The sequence below is a fragment of the Pomacea canaliculata genome, linkage group LG2, assembly GCF_003073045.1.
Source record: "Pomacea canaliculata isolate SZHN2017 linkage group LG2, ASM307304v1, whole genome shotgun sequence".
Taxonomy (NCBI): Eukaryota; Metazoa; Mollusca; class Gastropoda; order Architaenioglossa; family Ampullariidae; genus Pomacea; species Pomacea canaliculata.
In genome coordinates this window covers 18805972-18822252 of record NC_037591.1, presented here as the reverse complement: position 1 = coordinate 18822252, position 16281 = coordinate 18805972, and the positions used below count along the sequence as shown (strand labels likewise).

At 40.8% G+C, this 16281-nt stretch overlaps 2 protein-coding genes across 10 annotated transcripts in view; one reads left to right on the top strand and one right to left on the bottom strand.

The window, feature by feature from the left end:
* Positions 1-2570, top strand: part of LOC112556940 (galactoside 2-alpha-L-fucosyltransferase 2-like) — a 35072-nt gene extending 32502 nt beyond the window's left edge. For all 8 annotated transcript variants that reach the window (XM_025226442.1, XM_025226445.1, XM_025226444.1 and 5 more), the window contains one exon: positions 334-2570. In XM_025226442.1, the coding sequence (XP_025082227.1) occupies positions 396-1493 (1098 nt within the window). In that variant the 5' untranslated portion in view covers positions 334-395 and the 3' untranslated portion in view covers positions 1494-2570. The remainder of the gene's footprint in view (positions 1-333) is intronic.
* Positions 2571-5291: 2721 nt separating this feature from the next.
* LOC112556939 (ferrochelatase, mitochondrial-like) overlaps positions 5292-16281 on the bottom strand; it is a 48075-nt gene continuing 37085 nt past the window's right edge. For both annotated transcript variants that reach the window (XM_025226437.1, XM_025226436.1), the window contains 4 exons: positions 16150-16257; positions 15770-15934; positions 11136-11195; positions 5292-5663 (listed from right to left, as the gene is read on the bottom strand). In XM_025226437.1, the coding sequence (XP_025082222.1) occupies positions 5481-5663; positions 11136-11195; positions 15770-15934; positions 16150-16257 (516 nt within the window). In that variant the 3' untranslated portion in view covers positions 5292-5480. The remainder of the gene's footprint in view (positions 5664-11135; positions 11196-15769; positions 15935-16149; positions 16258-16281) is intronic.

Here is a 16281-nt window from a genome sequence, read left to right as displayed (position 1 = left end):
TAATATCATTGCTGATGTACCTTTTTAGAGAAATGCTTGATTGCTGTACTTCGTGTCCAGAATAAACCATCACAAAAATGTGTTTTTATAGAACCATTTGTAGAGGGCCAGTAGGCCGACCAAGGAGGTTTGCATCTGTGATTGCCTGTTTAACTCCTTTCTCTATGACTTTCTGTTTCACTGTCATTTTTTAGAATTAGTGAATTAATTTGGTTTAGGTATTTCTTGTACATGCTGAAAACTTAAATGTGTTTGGCCTGATAGGACACATGAGACAAGGTAGATCCAAAACATTTTATTTTCTGTATCTAAACTACACAACTATGATTTCAGCACACTCCATAATGACCTAAGCAGCGCAAATTTGGTACCCGTAGACCTTGGATTGCAAGTGCATGCATATGGTGTGTCACATGGTCATGTGGCCCTCGTCAGATGTCACCTGCAGACTGCCTTCATCTGCTGATCCCCTGCAGCGTATGGTAATGCTAGCATTCACACTATTTCTACTGGGAATGTTCTTGATGAATGCCCATATTGGAGATCTCCATCAGCAGGACCAATCTTCCTTCCAGAACTCTCACCCTTGCTCCCTCAGATTTCCTCTGCAGGTAGCTGACTGTCTCACATCTGGTATTAGCAGCAACACACCCCATGGGAAAGATAAAAAACATATGCTGACAGTCCTGGCTTCTGGTCGTCTGGGAAACCAGATGTTCCAGTACGCTTCTTTGTTGGGCATTGCACACAAAAACCAGCGAGTCGCTTTCATTTCAAGCAAACTGGAGATTGTCCGCTATTTCAGTGGCCTCTATGTTGATGATCGTCCACTGCAAGGGTGGCAACAAGTGACGGAGGACCAGTATGCTGTCTGTGATCCTCGCATGAATGGTCTGCCCCTAGCTAACATTAAACTCCATGGCTTCCTGCAGTCATGGCATTACTTCACTGACATCACAACTGAAGTCAGACGAGCATTCCAACTCAAAAGGCCCATTCAAAAGCAGCTGAAGACCTTTTTTCACATGCATATTAGACAATCAATGAAAAACATCACCAAAAATACACGTAACGTCATCAAGATAGGCGTGCATGTGCGCAGAGCAGACATGCTTGACCCACGTGAGCAGGCTCGCGGTTATGAGTGCGCACCTCTCTCGTATCTGCTGAAAGCCCTGCAATATATGAGATCTAAGTTTGGTGGTCAGTCTATATTTTTTGTTGTTAGCGATGACCTTGAATGGTGTAAGAAAAACTTGGATGGGGAAGATGTTCAGATTGTGGCAGCTGCAGCCCCAGTCATTCACTTGGGGTTCCTGGGGATGTGCGACCATGTCATCATGACAGTGGGCACCTTCGGCTGGTGGGGTGCCTTCCTGTCTGGCGGCCATGTTGTGTATTATGATGGCTATCCTAGACACGGAAGTGAAATGGCAAAAGGATTCCAAAGTACTGATTTCTTTTTCCCTCAGTGGGTTCCAATAGGAGCTTGACATTTGGTAAGAATTGCATATGTTGTTGCACAGGTGCTTATGGGACACAAGAAGTCATTAAGTCTTACCATGCAGTTGCAATCACTGCCCCAAAACCATTTCTGTACCACAGTTATGAAAGGAGATAATGCATGCCTAAAAACTAACCAATGTCTCAAAATTAAGATTTTTTTACTCTCGCCAATAAAACCTATTTCCCAAAGAATTTGTTATTGTTGGTTTGCTGGGAACAAAAGATCTGAACCATACAATGGAAAAAAAAAACAAACAAAAAAACAAAACAGCAAATTGACGACAGTCAAACATGAGCAAAATGCATGAACAATGGAAGCTTGAGGGATGGCCTGTAGCCACTCAGAGTTGTCTCTCACAGAATCAGAAAAGTTTCTTACAAGCAAACAGTTTGGTGGAGAATACTGAGTGAGACAGTTAAGAGTTTAGAGTGTGCCTATTGCAATAATGTTACTGCCTGGGAAAAAAGTTAAGTCTCAGTTGATTTGACTTCTTAGTGGACAGCTAATGAATCAACTTAGTGCATGTGATCTGAAAGGGAGTGTCATTAATCTCTTCACCTTAATTTTTCGCTGAAAAGTAGCTCTGTGTCCTTTTCTGAGAAAGGAATGGTACAAAAGCAAAAAAATATTGAAGTTACATTATTTGCAGGCTTTTAAAGTAATTTAAAATTGTTTTAAATAAAGTATGAAAGAAAATGTTGTAAATATTTATTTAAAGTGCATAAATGTGAAGAAAAATTATTCCTTTGTGTATGTGCTTGCTGTATATTTGTCTTAAGCTTCTCCGGTTTCTTTAAATTGTCCACCAGTATGCTTACAATAAGGGATATGAATGGATATATATATATAGCTGTTTATTAGTAGTATTATGATTTGTTGAATTTATTGTTGCATGCTTGAATGTCAAATATGTAAACAAAAGTCCCAACATATGAGCAAGTCCTCTGATTATGAGCATGCTTGTGTCATTTTTACATTCATGTGTAAGTCTGTTTTAACTTTTCCCATATTCATAAATAAGAATTTTATGGATTTTAAATAAATGCAAATATGTGCTCATGGATGTGGCGTTTGAATTTATAAAAGTTATCCTTTTTAAATATAGTCAGCTGTCATATATATATTTAAACTCTCCTAAACTCCCCTCATCTAAGCAATGCCCATGAATAAAAGACATAAAAACCTGTTCTTAGATGAAAGTAATTTCATATCGTAAATACCCAGACATTCACTCCAAAGATAAACGCTGCCAGAAATGACTTTGTTTAGCAGTGGTTGACAGTACAACAGTCACGTAGCATAAAGTTTCGAAGGAACGCAACTGCATCAATACTTTTCTTAAGCAAGTAAGCATAAAGAAAGAGTGCTCCCTCTCATTATCTACCTCTCTGGCACCACTCAAACATCCCCTAATTCGTTTAGATTTGGAGAAGGTGCAAGACTGAAGCATTGCAGTCTTTAAGGCCATAATTGAGGTAAATTCACTGCACACAGCTTGTCAGATGGTGATGTAGATGCCCTTGCTAGAAATATCACAGAGAAGCTACCATCAACAGCTAAGGAAGTGCCAGGGCATAGAAGGAAGAAGAAACAACCCTGGGTCACAAATATCTTATATCTTTGTGACCAAAGGAGAGCCTTGAAGAGAAAAGGTAAAAGGAAACATGAAACAACTTTCAAATACAAATAAGTGAATTGTGTCATCAAGAAAAGAATGATGGCAGCTATGGAGAAATGGATTGAAAGCCAGTACCAGAACACAGAGAAGGGAATGGCATGGAGTGACAGCCAAAAAAAAGGCCTACCAACTACTAACCTAACCAATGTCCTAACCAAGACAGGTGACAGTTATTGAAGACAGCCATGGCCACCTTCTCACAGAAAGCACTGCAGTACTCAACTAAAAGACTAAATATTACAAAGCCCTGTACAACTAACATCTGAAGACAAACGCTAATAGTAAATAGCCTTCAAAACAACCAGACTAGAACCAGTGAACCAGCAGACCTCCTAGTCCTATGGGAAGGTATTACTGGTTCTGTAGCGAGTAGGCAAGATGGCAGGTACCCTTTGTGTAGCTTGCTCCCAAGCTCCGTTGTTCGTTGCACATGGGTATTTCCGATGGTTCCCACTTCTCAGCGCAACGCGGTCACAGAGACAAGCGCAAAATATTTGATTAAAAAAATAAAACTGATTTATAACTTAAGATAAAATAGCCAAAGATAAAAAGGATTGAAAAAAATTAACATTTACTGCAATGGTCTGACAAAAATAAACCATTTTTAAAATAAGTTACAATGAGCAAATAGCAACTTAGCTTGTTAATAAGTGTTTGAAGATGATCACACGATGTAAATATTAAAACAAAATGTAAATATGTTATTATTTTGTGTTACTTAGTCTTATTGCATCTGTTTGCCTCTCCCTTTGCGCTTGTCTCGGTAACCGTGTTGCGCTGAGAAGTGGGAACCATTGGAAATACCCATGTGCAGTGAGCAACGGAGCTTGGGAGCGAGCTACATAATGGGTACCTGCCATCTTGCCTACTCGCTACAGAACCGGTAATAGCAATACGAACTGGGTGAAACAGCAGTATGCAGGCTGAAGGGAGGAAAGTTGACTGACATTGATGTCCCAGCTACACTGCTCAAGCAGGGTGGGGAAGATACAACAAAGACCCTCCCTGCTCTATGCCAAAGAGTCTGGGAATGCAAAAATTGACCCAAAGAATGGACACAGTCAATCCCCTTCCAAATTGTTTGTTGTTTTTAACGCTGTGCCAGCAACTAAGGATATATCACGGCAACAAAAACTAGTAACTAGTAAACAATATGTAAAAGAATGGGTAAAGTGTAAAAAGGAGTGGTGAAGCCCAAAAAAGGCCAACAAACCAAAAGACAAACAGGACATAAAATTTCTTAAATCTGATGCAAGTCCTGTCCTCCTTAAAAATAGCCCTTCCAAAAAAAGAAACAGCCAACAGCACCAGAACTACAGAACCATAAGCATTATCACAAAAGCAAAGTCATGCTGAAAATAATACAGAATCATATCAGCACCACCACTAACGAACTGCTAACAGAAGAACAGGTTGGCTTCAGACCAGGTAGGAGCACAGTTGAGCAAATTTAATTGTCACATCCTGATAGAGAAGCATCATCAGAATCTCCAACTTTACAGACTTTGAACAGGCTTTTTGACACAAGGACTAGGGCATATGATACCAACATTTAACAAAGAAGATGGTGTCCAAGTCATCAAAGCACTCCATAATAGCACAACAAGCACATTACTATTCAACATCTTCTATGAAAGTATCATGCGTAAAACTCTCCATGACCATTACACATCACAAATTTCCTTTCATTGAAGGCCGATTTTCTACCTAAACTTTGCAGATGACATCCATCTGATAGCAGGCACCAACAGAACTGTAAGACCTTACCAGCTGACAGTTTGAATGCATATGAAATAAAACCAGCACTGATGAGCAAAATCATGGTCAATAGCAATGGCAAAGCAGAGATCTATATGAACAGGATATGGCTTTGAAGAGGAAGGTAGTTTTATGTACTTGGGAGAAACCCTTTCTGGCCGACCCTGCATGGAAATCTCTTTTCTTTTTCTTTGTGTGCAAGAAAGAGAGATGTAATGACTTCACTCTGGTGAGGATTAACTTGAACATCATGCTATATGTAATCGAACTGATTCAGGATGTTGTTGAATCAGCTCTTGGCTATGGTTGAATCGACTTCCCAGAAGCAACATGACATAAACACAATAAGACATTATTCCCTTTTATTACTATGAAAATTTATATATATATACTTGTCTACATAAACTTGTTCTCTAAGGTCTTACAACATAAACTCTCAACACGAAAATGTCTTTCAGGTGCTTGCTGGTCTCTATGAAGTACTTCTTGTCACTTTCTGTAGAGTATTGGTAAGCAGTGAGGTTCAGCAGTCAGTGTCTAGTAAGTACTGGCCTGGTACAGTCTGTCCTGATGATGCTGGTCGAGCAACGATTGCTGTGAATGGAAGAATTCCTTTGCTTGTGCACATGTAGGGTTCACACACATAGGACAACGGAGTAACAACTGTTTTGAACATACTGTTCCTGAGGCAAGGTGGTTCTTCACAACATCAGCCAATGCCTGCAAGGAAATCATGTCACACAACTAAATGACTGCCTACACAAGTGTAACGATGGACATAAAATATCATTTAGATATAAGTGTGCTTGCATCAGTGAATGTCAGTTTATTCTGTATAATTTGTATTCCTATTCTCCATGTTTAGAAAATTCCTGATAATTCTGTCCTAATCAATTAAAAAAAAAGCATTGTATTGGTTAGTGCCTGAAGTAGAAAAATCAGTGTAAATTTGAGTGTTACAACAATGACTTGTACTAATTTAGAAAATGCATTTCAACAAGTATAAAGCATTTCTGTAATCTTAACATTGGTTGGTTGCTGGTGCCATCAGCAAGGGCTATGTCACAATAAGACATACTGTAAAAACTTCTCATTAACATCTTTTGAACTGCATAAGCTCTTACATATAATCCAAAAATATCTTCATAGATGCATTTTGCTATATAAATGTAATATCTATTAAGAATAACTCCTGGATATAACTTACGACAAAATAGAGAACATTTTAAAACAGACTGTTACTAGCCAAACATTTACACCATATTTCTTTCTGCAGAAGTAATGCAAAATAAATGTTTGTTTAATTCTGTGCCAGCAACTAGGGCTATATCACGGCAACAAAAGTAATTTTAACTTAAAAGTTTGGGGACAAAACTTCCCAAGTCATATAACCATAACATTCTTTAAAAAGTCAACACAATAAGTAAACAAAATTTAAAAGAGTGGATAAAGAGTAAAAAGGGGTGGTGAAACCCAAAAAGGCCATAAACAAACCAAAAATCAAAAGAAAACTATCAGGACATAAAATTTCTTAAATCTGATGATAAAGTCCAATCCTCCTTAAAAATGTAAAGATTGCTGCAATGGGACGAACCTAAACAAGGAAAACAAAGAATTCTCTGCAAAACACTGCCGACAGATAGTCTGGAGCTCAGGTCAGACAATCAATATATGTAACACATTAAAATTCCCCTACACCAGGGACAGACAGGTGGTGGTCCACCTCTTAAGAGGTGTCCCTGCTTGGCATAGGTGTGTACTAACTTAAATCTAGCAAGAACCACCTCCTCCCGCCTCATGGGATGGCACGAAGGTAGGCGGTCGGAAAGACAGGGAAGAGTGGCATATCATGTATTTTGGCCCAGAGTGTCCCAGTGGCGTTGCCATAAGGACTGAACGTAGGCCGAGAAGAAAGGTTTACAGTCTGATGATACCAGTGACTGTAATTTGCCAGGGGACTGACATGCAGCCTTGGCAGCCTGGTCTGCTTAAACATTGCATGGGATACCACTATGGCCAGGAGCTCAAATATAAACAATGTCCTTGTTTCTCTGAATGAGTGCTGCATGAATTTTATGAATCTGGACCCCAAGAGGGTGGTCAAAATCATTGGAAAGGAGAGCGTGGAGGGCAGAAAAAGAGTCTGAAATAAAAAGTTGTGCTTTGCTTCAAAGAGTGGTGAACATGCTGTAAGGTAAACAAGATGGCGTGAAGTTCTGCAGTGAAAACAGAACAGCCTTCCACAAGTCGGACTGAAGAAGCCCGTTGGGTTGGCAGGACAGAACTGCTGCCGCAGTGACCGGGGCACCACTTGGGATTTTGGAGCCATCTGAAAAGATGGAACAGAATCCAGGATAGTTAGAAAGAAAATCATGAAAACTTTGGAGACAGATGGGGTCACTAGTGTCCCCTTTTTAAAAAGCCGTAAGATCAAGACGAATCTCTGGAACAGGAAGGTTCAAGGAGGAGCTGGTACTAGAGAAAGATTCTCTACCTGTTGAATGTTTACTCCGACAGATTGTAGATAAAGTGCAACATGGAGTGATAATGGCTTTTGTTCCTTGATACGAATGGCATACAGGGCAGCACGCTGAGGTCCGAAAACAGAACGTAATGCAGGATTTCAAGGGTGAACTTTTAAATGACAGACACAGGATAGCATGAGTTTAAGATGATGGAGAGAAAGTGGTGGCTCACCAGCTTCTGTGTACAAATTTTGTACAGGAGTGGTGTGGAAGGCACCCAAACAGATGCGGAGCCCTTGATGGTGAATAGGATCGAGAATTTTGATGTAGGACTCTTGAGCAGAGCCATAGATGATGGATCCATAGTATAGCTTGGAGTGGACCAGGGCACGATACAGACGAAGCAGGACTGTGCAGTCTGCACCCCCAGCTGACATGGCCAGCTACTCTAAGGATGTCCAAGGCTTTCTGACAAGAAAGGAGCAGAGATTTGATATGCGACAGAAAAGACAGTTTACGGTTAAAGATGACCCCAAGGAATTTTACTTCCTGGACCACTTTGTGTACCGTGCCATTGACAGAAATAGATGGGTTTGGTAACACACCTCTCAGTTTGCAAAAGTGAATGCATACTGACTTTGTAGGAGAAAATTTGAAGCCATTTTCTGTCACCTATCTTTGTACAGCCTTTACGCACAGTTGTAGCCGCCGTTTGAGGCATGGTAGGGATCAACCTTGAATGCAGAGAGCAAAGTCATCCGCATACAACGAGGCCTCCAAATCGGGACAGACATATTTCAGAATTGAGTCTATTTTTATGTTGAAAAGAGCAGGAGAAAGAATGCTGCCCTGAGGGATACCCATTTCCTGTTCCTGAGGATCAGACAAGATAGACCCCACTTTAACTTGAAAAAGGCGATGCGAAAGAAAATTCTTGAAGAGTGGCATACGACCCAGGAAGCCAAGGGCGTGAAAGTCCAACAGAATAACTTGCTTCCAGGTAGTGTCGTACGCCTTCTCCAAATCAAAAATCTAAAAAAATAATCTAACCCTAAAACATGTTCTTTGCCGTCAAATGCATCCCTGACAAAAGTTTCAAAATAGACCAAATGGTCCAGGGTGCTGCAGCATTTTCTGAAGCCACACTGCAGGTTGGAGAGGAGACCTTTAGATTCGAGATGCTAGGTGAGACAGGCATTCACCATGCGTTCAAGAGTTTTGCACAGACAACTAGTAACAGCGATAGGACGGTAAGAGTTGGGATCAGAGGGATCCTTGCCAGGTTTTGGGATGGGCACCGCGACTGCCTCTCTCCACGAGGGAGGGAAACAGCCGGACACCCAAATAAAGTTAAAGATGTCTAGAAGAACAAAGAGAGAGACCTGTGCAAGATGAGTCAGCATTTGATAAGAAATATTGTCTGGGCCCGGTGCAGAGTCCTTGCACTTCTGAAGGGCCTATTGTAGTTTAGAGATAGAAAAGGGTAGATTGTACTTTTCGGAGTTATCAGAAGAAAGTCACAGCCAGAAGATTCCTGAACAGATTTTAAGCGTTGGAAATCTGGAGAGTAGTGCGAAGAGGAGTTGTGAGCTATGGTGGATGTCAAGGAATTATCAACATCTCGTGCCTCTGTGAGAACAGATTCTTAGGAAGCGGTGCAGGAGGACAGGGAGGACACAAACCTCTGCCACGCAAGTTTTCTTGCCTGTTTAAAAATTGAATGCGCATGAGCTCAACTGCATTTAAAACTTGTCACATTTTCAGGAGTGGTTTGGCAGAAGGCAAAGCGCTGGGTAAAGCCCTTCCGAACGCGCTGGGCCACCCTACACTCCTCTGTAAACCAAGGCACACATGGACGGCTATTACGATGCCTTTGTGCAGGAATCGTCTCTGAAGCGATTTCATTTAAAATTGAGGTGAAGAGCTTAGCAGGATGCAATGTGGGATAAATGCTAATCTCTTTTACTTTGAAATTAAAACTAGAACTTTGGAGGAGGAAGATGAAGCAACGAGTCTGATAGGCAGGCCATTCTGCCTTAGTCAGATTCTAAAGTTATAAAGACTATTGACCTGCTCCAGACTAATTCAAAATTGTAAAATTATAGGAAAGTTATCGCTGCTGCACAGGTTGTCAAGTACAGCCCAGTTAAAATCTAACAACAGTGCTGGGCTGACCACTAATAAATCGACTGCTGACACTGTGCTCCTGTATGGACAAGAAATTGTCCACAGCGCAGACGTCTAACAGCAGAAAATTGAGTAGATATAGTTTGCTATTGCAAAAGGTGATAGGGACGAGAGCCGACTCTGCGCCTTCCACCACCAGAAAACGGGGCCAGGCGCCTTCAACATTCTCTCTCACGCATTCTCTAACTTCATTCTCACTGTCCGAGGATTCCTCTTCTCCGATTCATTTTCTTAGGTTCTGTTTTTTTGGTGCCATAATTTGAAGGAATTTGGTTCGTTCCTCATGTTGCCCACCAACCATGGAGTCCAACAAGGGGATGCAACCAAGTGGTACCACTTAGTGCATTTCCAGCAGGGTCACATCAGGGATAATCAAGGAATATACTCTGGACTTCCAAGTATGAAGACCAGATTGACCCCGGCCACAACCTTCTAGCAAAGCTAGGGCAATACACAACCGGCCACTTGGTTGGTGTGGGCCACACCAACCTCCCGTCTAGGAGAAGTTTGGGCCAAAGAGGTGTGTTGGTATGACAGGCTGCAACCCATCAGGGGGGGGTTGGTGTTTTACGCCGTGCCAGCAACTGAGGCTATATTACGGCAAGCAGCCAGCCCTGTAAACAGATGCCACATGCAGAGAAAGAAGAGCGTGCCCGAGATGAGAAACGAACTCTGGGCAGCAAACAACCCATCAGGGACCTCAACCTCCAGGATCCCATCCTCCTCTGACATGGGTTGCCCTGCATGAAAACGCAGGGGGCCTAAAGAAAGCCAGAGAAAAAAAAAATGACATCCAAATAAAGACATGGTAGGAAAACAGAAGACAGGAGAAAGACCTGTGTAGACAGAAGAAAGGAAAGATAAACTGAAGTATAAGAGGGTGAATTTTGATTAGAAAAAGAATATAGATGAAAGGGAGAAAAAGGAAAAGCATAAGAAAAAAGGGTGGGCCGGCTTAGTCACCCAGCCAGAGAAAGCCTGGGTGTTCCCCCCCTGGCATGAGAACCCGGGCCTATAGGGGCAGAAAACAGGAGAAAGACCAGGGTAGATAGAAGGCATGAAGGATGAAACTGTAGTATGACAGGGAGATGTTTGATTAGAAGAAGAATATAGATGAAAGGGCCAGGTAAGGGAGAAACAGGAAAAGCATAAGAAAAAGGGCCATCTTAGTCACCCAGCCAGAGAGAGGCTAAGTGTTCACCTTTGGCATGAGAAGCCAGCCCACAGAGGAGGAAGAGAGAGCGAGTGAGAAAAAGAGTGTGTTCATGCATATGTGTAGGAAATTTAACAGGTTCTATAAATAACAGTACAAAGCAGTAGCATTAGCAAAAGTGGATGTGTGATATTTGTTGAATAAATGGCAACCATCATCAAGTCAAATTTGTAGTGTAAAGTCCCTTAGCAAATAAATAAATTCTTCGTCAGTATATTTATAATGATACACATTTGTTATGTACTTTTACAATTTTTTATATAATAAAAGAAAATTTTGAAATGAACATGACACTGACATCAACACTAAATCTATGGTTACACTCACCTGAATGAAGACAGCATTGTCATTAAGTGAAGCTGCCCGTCTAATATTTTTCACCCCAACCTGCCAGGGTAAAAGAAAAGTGCTATGACAATGACTGGAAGAAAAACTACAGTCGGACCTCAATAAGTCGACCTTCCCTAAGTCGAAAACCTCCCTAAATTGAATTAATTGTTAGTTCCCGGCCATATACCTGCGCCTATTACGCCATTTTCCCTAACTCGAAAACTCCCTAAGTCGAATTTTTTTTCAGGTCCCTTTGAGTTCGACTTATCGAGGTCCGACTGTAATTGCACTGCATAATGCTTAGACTTCACTGCTTCTTGGCTTGTGTTCATCAACGTTAGCATTCGAAAATTTAAATTGCTAACTTTGGGAGATTACATTAAACTGATAAACGAAGAAACTCCTGATTTTTAAAACACTGAGATTTGTTTGTTTGGGTTTAAAGCCATGCAAGCAACTAAGCCCATATCATGGCAACAAAAAGTAATCTTAACAAGTTTAGGGAAGAAACCTCCCAAGTGATATAACCATAACATTCTTTAAAATGTCAACGCAAGAAATAAACAATATGTAGTGGGTCAAGTGTAAAAAGAAGTGGTGAAACCCAAAAAGGCCACCGACAAACCCAAAAACCATAAGACAAACAGTCATCAGGACATAAAATTCCTTAAATTGGATGGTAAAGTTCTATCCTCCTAAAAAAAGTCTGCTGCCAATGGGACGGACCTGAACAAAGAAAACAAAGAATTTTCTGTGAAAAAACTGCCAGTGGATAATATGCAGCTCAGGACAAACAATCATAACATGTACCACACTAAAACTTCCCCTACACCATGAACAAACATGGACAGAGTCCTTGAACTTCTGAAGGGCCTGCTGCAGTTCAGAGACTGAAAAGGGTAGATTGAACTTTTCAGAGTTATTGGAAGAAAAGTCACAGCCAGAAGAATCCTAAACAAATTTCAAGAGCTGGAAATCTGGAGGGTAGTGTGAAGAGGACAATAACAATGACAATTCTTTATTTATGAGAGGTAAAATAAGCAAGAAAATGCTTTTTTCCATTTAGCCTTCTCCCTTCACAGGGAAGAAAATTAACTATGTAAATGAAATAATTAAGAATTACAGAATGATTTGTAGTAAACATAAAGGAAGGTGGATATGTATAAAAGTGGTGGTTAAGAAAAAAAAAAATATATATATATGTATATATTTACAAGGTTTCCTGGAGTTTGGAGGAATCTCTGGAGGTGTCATCTATTTGTCTTGAAAGATGGCGTCGAAAACAGTTCAGAGAGTTCAATTGCTTACGATGGAGAGGGTTGTTCTATAACATGGTTCCTGAGTATTTCAAACTTGATTTAAAAAGGTCTAGTCTAGGAATGAGAATAGTCAGTTTTGGAGAGGTTCTAGAATATTAGGAAAATAGTAGAGAGTCTTGGCGATAGTTTACCCGTCAGTATTTTATACATGAAAATGCATTTATTAAATTTAAGTCTGTCTTTTAGAGGAAGGACGCCCAGAGGGGTGAAGTCATTTGGGTATATTTTCGGTTTTAGCAGAATGGCTTTGATTGCTCGCCTCTGAACACTTGCTAGAGGTTTCATGAAAGCTCCGCCAGCAGAGTCCCAGAGGGTGGATGCATAATCAATGATTGACTGGATGTGGGTAGTATAGAAGAGTTTTCTTGTGTGAGGGTCTAGGAAATGTTTAATTCTTGACAGCTGGTAGACTGTTTTGGAGATTTTTTTTTTTTTTGTGGTTGAGATGTGTTGGGACCACGATAAGTTATTGTCAATGGTAACACCCATGAGTTTGTGGAACTGTACTTCCATTATTGATCGAGCGACGATTTGGATACTCGGAAATGGGGTGGTTAGGTTTTGTCTTTTTCTGTCTGGTTGTTAGAAGCATGACTTCAGTTTTCTGGGGGTTGAGTGACATGTAGTTTGAATCAGTCCAAGCCTGAGGCTTGTCGGCACTCAGCTGTAGGAGGGAAGCAAGTGGCTCAATCTGTTGGTGGTGTGCGTGTATTGTGATGTCGTCTGCAAACATTTCACAAGATCAGGATATGTAGAGAGGAAGATCATTATGTATATGGAGAAAAGCAGAGGTCCTAATACTTACCCTTGAGGAACACCAAATTTAACTTCAAGAGGATCAGACAGTTGGTTGTTTACAGCAACTCTACTAGTTTGATTATCAAGAAAGGAGGTAAGGAGTTCGGTGCTGCTGGTACTTAGTTTATATAAAGTTAGTTTTCTGATAAGAGATTATGATCTATAACAGAGATGCCCAACCTACGGCCCGCGGGCCATATCCGCCCGCGATGCGGTCCCATCCGGCCTGCGAAACTTCTGCCCACAGTACAGGAAATCGGCATGTTAGTAATAATAATAATATAAAAAAAAAAACAAAAAAAAACCCCCAAAAAAAGGGAAGAACTATTTATCCCCACGTAGGGGCGTTTCCCAATCTTTTTTTCGATGGACGAACATTTCGATTCAGTGCTCCGACTTGGTGTCTCTACGATGAGGTCGGACATTCAGAAGTTGGTTTCGGGTAAACAACCTCAAATATCCCACTAATTACTACATAATTAATGGTAAGTACACCTTGTTTCTAATAAAAAATGGTATCTGCTCTATTTTTTTTGTCTTTTTTGTATTTTTGCGGTGAAGTGGCCCGCGACACGGCTGTCCGAAATGGATATGGCCCACGACACGGCTGTCCCAAATGGATATGGCCCGCAGGCCGAAAAAGGTTGGGTATCACTGATCTATAACATCAAAGGTTTTGGCAAAGTCAACAAATAAGGCGGCAGAGAAAAGATTGTCATTAATATTATTTAGCCATTTTTCCACTATAGATGTAAGTGCAGTGTGGCAAGAGTGACGAGGCCTAAAGCCAGATTGGTTTGTATGGAGGAGTTCGTACCTTATAAGGTGCTCTTGCAGGTGCTTATGAATGTGTTTTTCCAAGGGTTTTGAGAGAGGTGATAGTATTGAGATTGGACGATAGTTTGTAGGGTCACTTGGATCACCTGATTTATGTATTGGGATTATTTAAGGTGCATTGGAAGGTAAGATTTATCAATACAGGGGTTATACAGGTAGGTCAGGCTTTCAGTAATGGCCGGTGCTGAAAGTTTTAGGATTTTGTTGTCGATGCTGTCTGGTCCTTTGGTGTTAGTATCTTTGAGTTTGGTATGTGCTTGATATACTTCCAATATAGTCATTGGGGGAATGGAGAGAGCAGTATCAACTTGCTTTGAGTTACAGAAGCATTGTACTTTGTCTAGTTTTCTTGTGAATTGTCATTTGAGATCACCGTAGTAGCAATTCGTGCAAAATGTGTGTTCAGTGTGTTAGTGGGTATTGTAATTGTGGGACCAGTTTGTCTTGACTTGTTGGTTAATTGACTGAGGGCTTTCCATATCAGTTTAGTGTTCTTTTTGCATTCCATGAGTTTGCTAAAGTAGTTTTTCATCTTGCTTTGTTTCATAGTGGCGACAACATTTCTTTGTTTTTTGATTTCAGCTTCTAGGCCCCTCTTTTTAAGTGTGTCTCTTACATTAATCGTGGTCTGGAGCTCCAGGTCAAACCAAGTGGGTTTAATGCTGTGTTCAACGCGCTTGGTCCGCAGTAATACATGCTTACTGTATATTATTAGAAATTGGTTGGGCCAGTAGGTGATGGCTTCATCTGGGTCTGTGATATCATATATTTTATTTAGGGGAGAGTTGTACAGATCAGCTAATTTACATTCCACAGTTTTTAAAGGAGCGGTAGTTTATTGTTCTGTGTAGCTTCTGGAAATTTTGGTTCCATTTTTGCGCCATGTCAGGCAAACGGGGAAGTGGTCGCTGCATCTTGTCATGGGTACACAGACTTCTTTGAGTGTGTTATGTTGGTTGCTGACGCAGATATGGTCAATCGTGTTAGTGACTCTTGTTGGGGTGGTGACTAGTTGGTGGTGACTAGTTGACTAGTTCGATAGGCTGATCCTTTCAATCCATTGTTTATTAGGTTGCAGGATGTTGAAGTCCCCTAGCAACATGTATTCTTTTGATTCAAGGAGAATGGCATCTAGCATGGAGCTGAGTGGTCCGTCCACTTGGCTTGTTCGTTAGGGTTTCTATAACTAAGTCCTACAATAAGTGGAGCCATATTTTTTAGTTTTATTTCTAGCCAGATCGACTCTACGTTGTAGTTTTCAAGGTAGAGCAGCTGCTTAGTGTTGAGTGATATGCTGATGTAGGTGACTAGACCAGTTTCATGTTTGCGTTCTGGGTGCGATGTTCTAGTGTTTAACAGGGAATAGCAATATCCAAAAAATGACATCCAAATAAAGACATGGTAGAAGACAGGAGAAAGACCTGTATAGACAGAAGAAAGGAAGGATAAAACTGTAGTATGACAGGGAGATGCTTGATTAGACGAAGAATATAGATGAAAGGGCCAGGTAAGGGAGATAAAGGAAAAGCATAAGAAAGCATAAGCTTAGTCACCCAGCCAGAAATAGGCTGGCTGGTAAACCCCTTGCACGAGAAGCCAGGCCCACATGAGCATTTTTGTTATTTGATAAGCATGACACTTTACTCCCATAAGTTGGTATCTATGAATACGTCCTACCTCAGCCCCCAAGTGCTGCACATACTCCAAATCCAACTCAAAGAGTGTTTCAATATGGTCACTGGTAAAAGCGATGGGCACTAAGAGAATGTTTTTCCTGTTGCGTGCCACTAGTCCCTTAATAGCCTCATCAGTCTGAGGACTTAACCAGGGTAGTGGACCCACCTGCACATGTGAAGCGAAGTAAAGCAAACATTAAATATGCATGCATGTGCCAAGTATGTAACTGAAAGTCCAAATGATTCAGTCAACATTTCTTTCACATTAGCAATAAACACTATCAGACTTTATTGCAAAGTAATTTTCAATACACTGGATTAAATTTGTTAACATTGTCTAACACTTCATCAATTCTCATTTTTTAAATTGCAGTAACATACCTTGGATTGCCAGACTAGTCTGAAGGAATGACTACCTCCTAGCTCTTCCATCACTCGATGAACTGTGGCACTCACTTCCATGGGGTAAGTGTCCCCTCTGTTGACAACCTGTTTACAGTTTAGTAAACAATA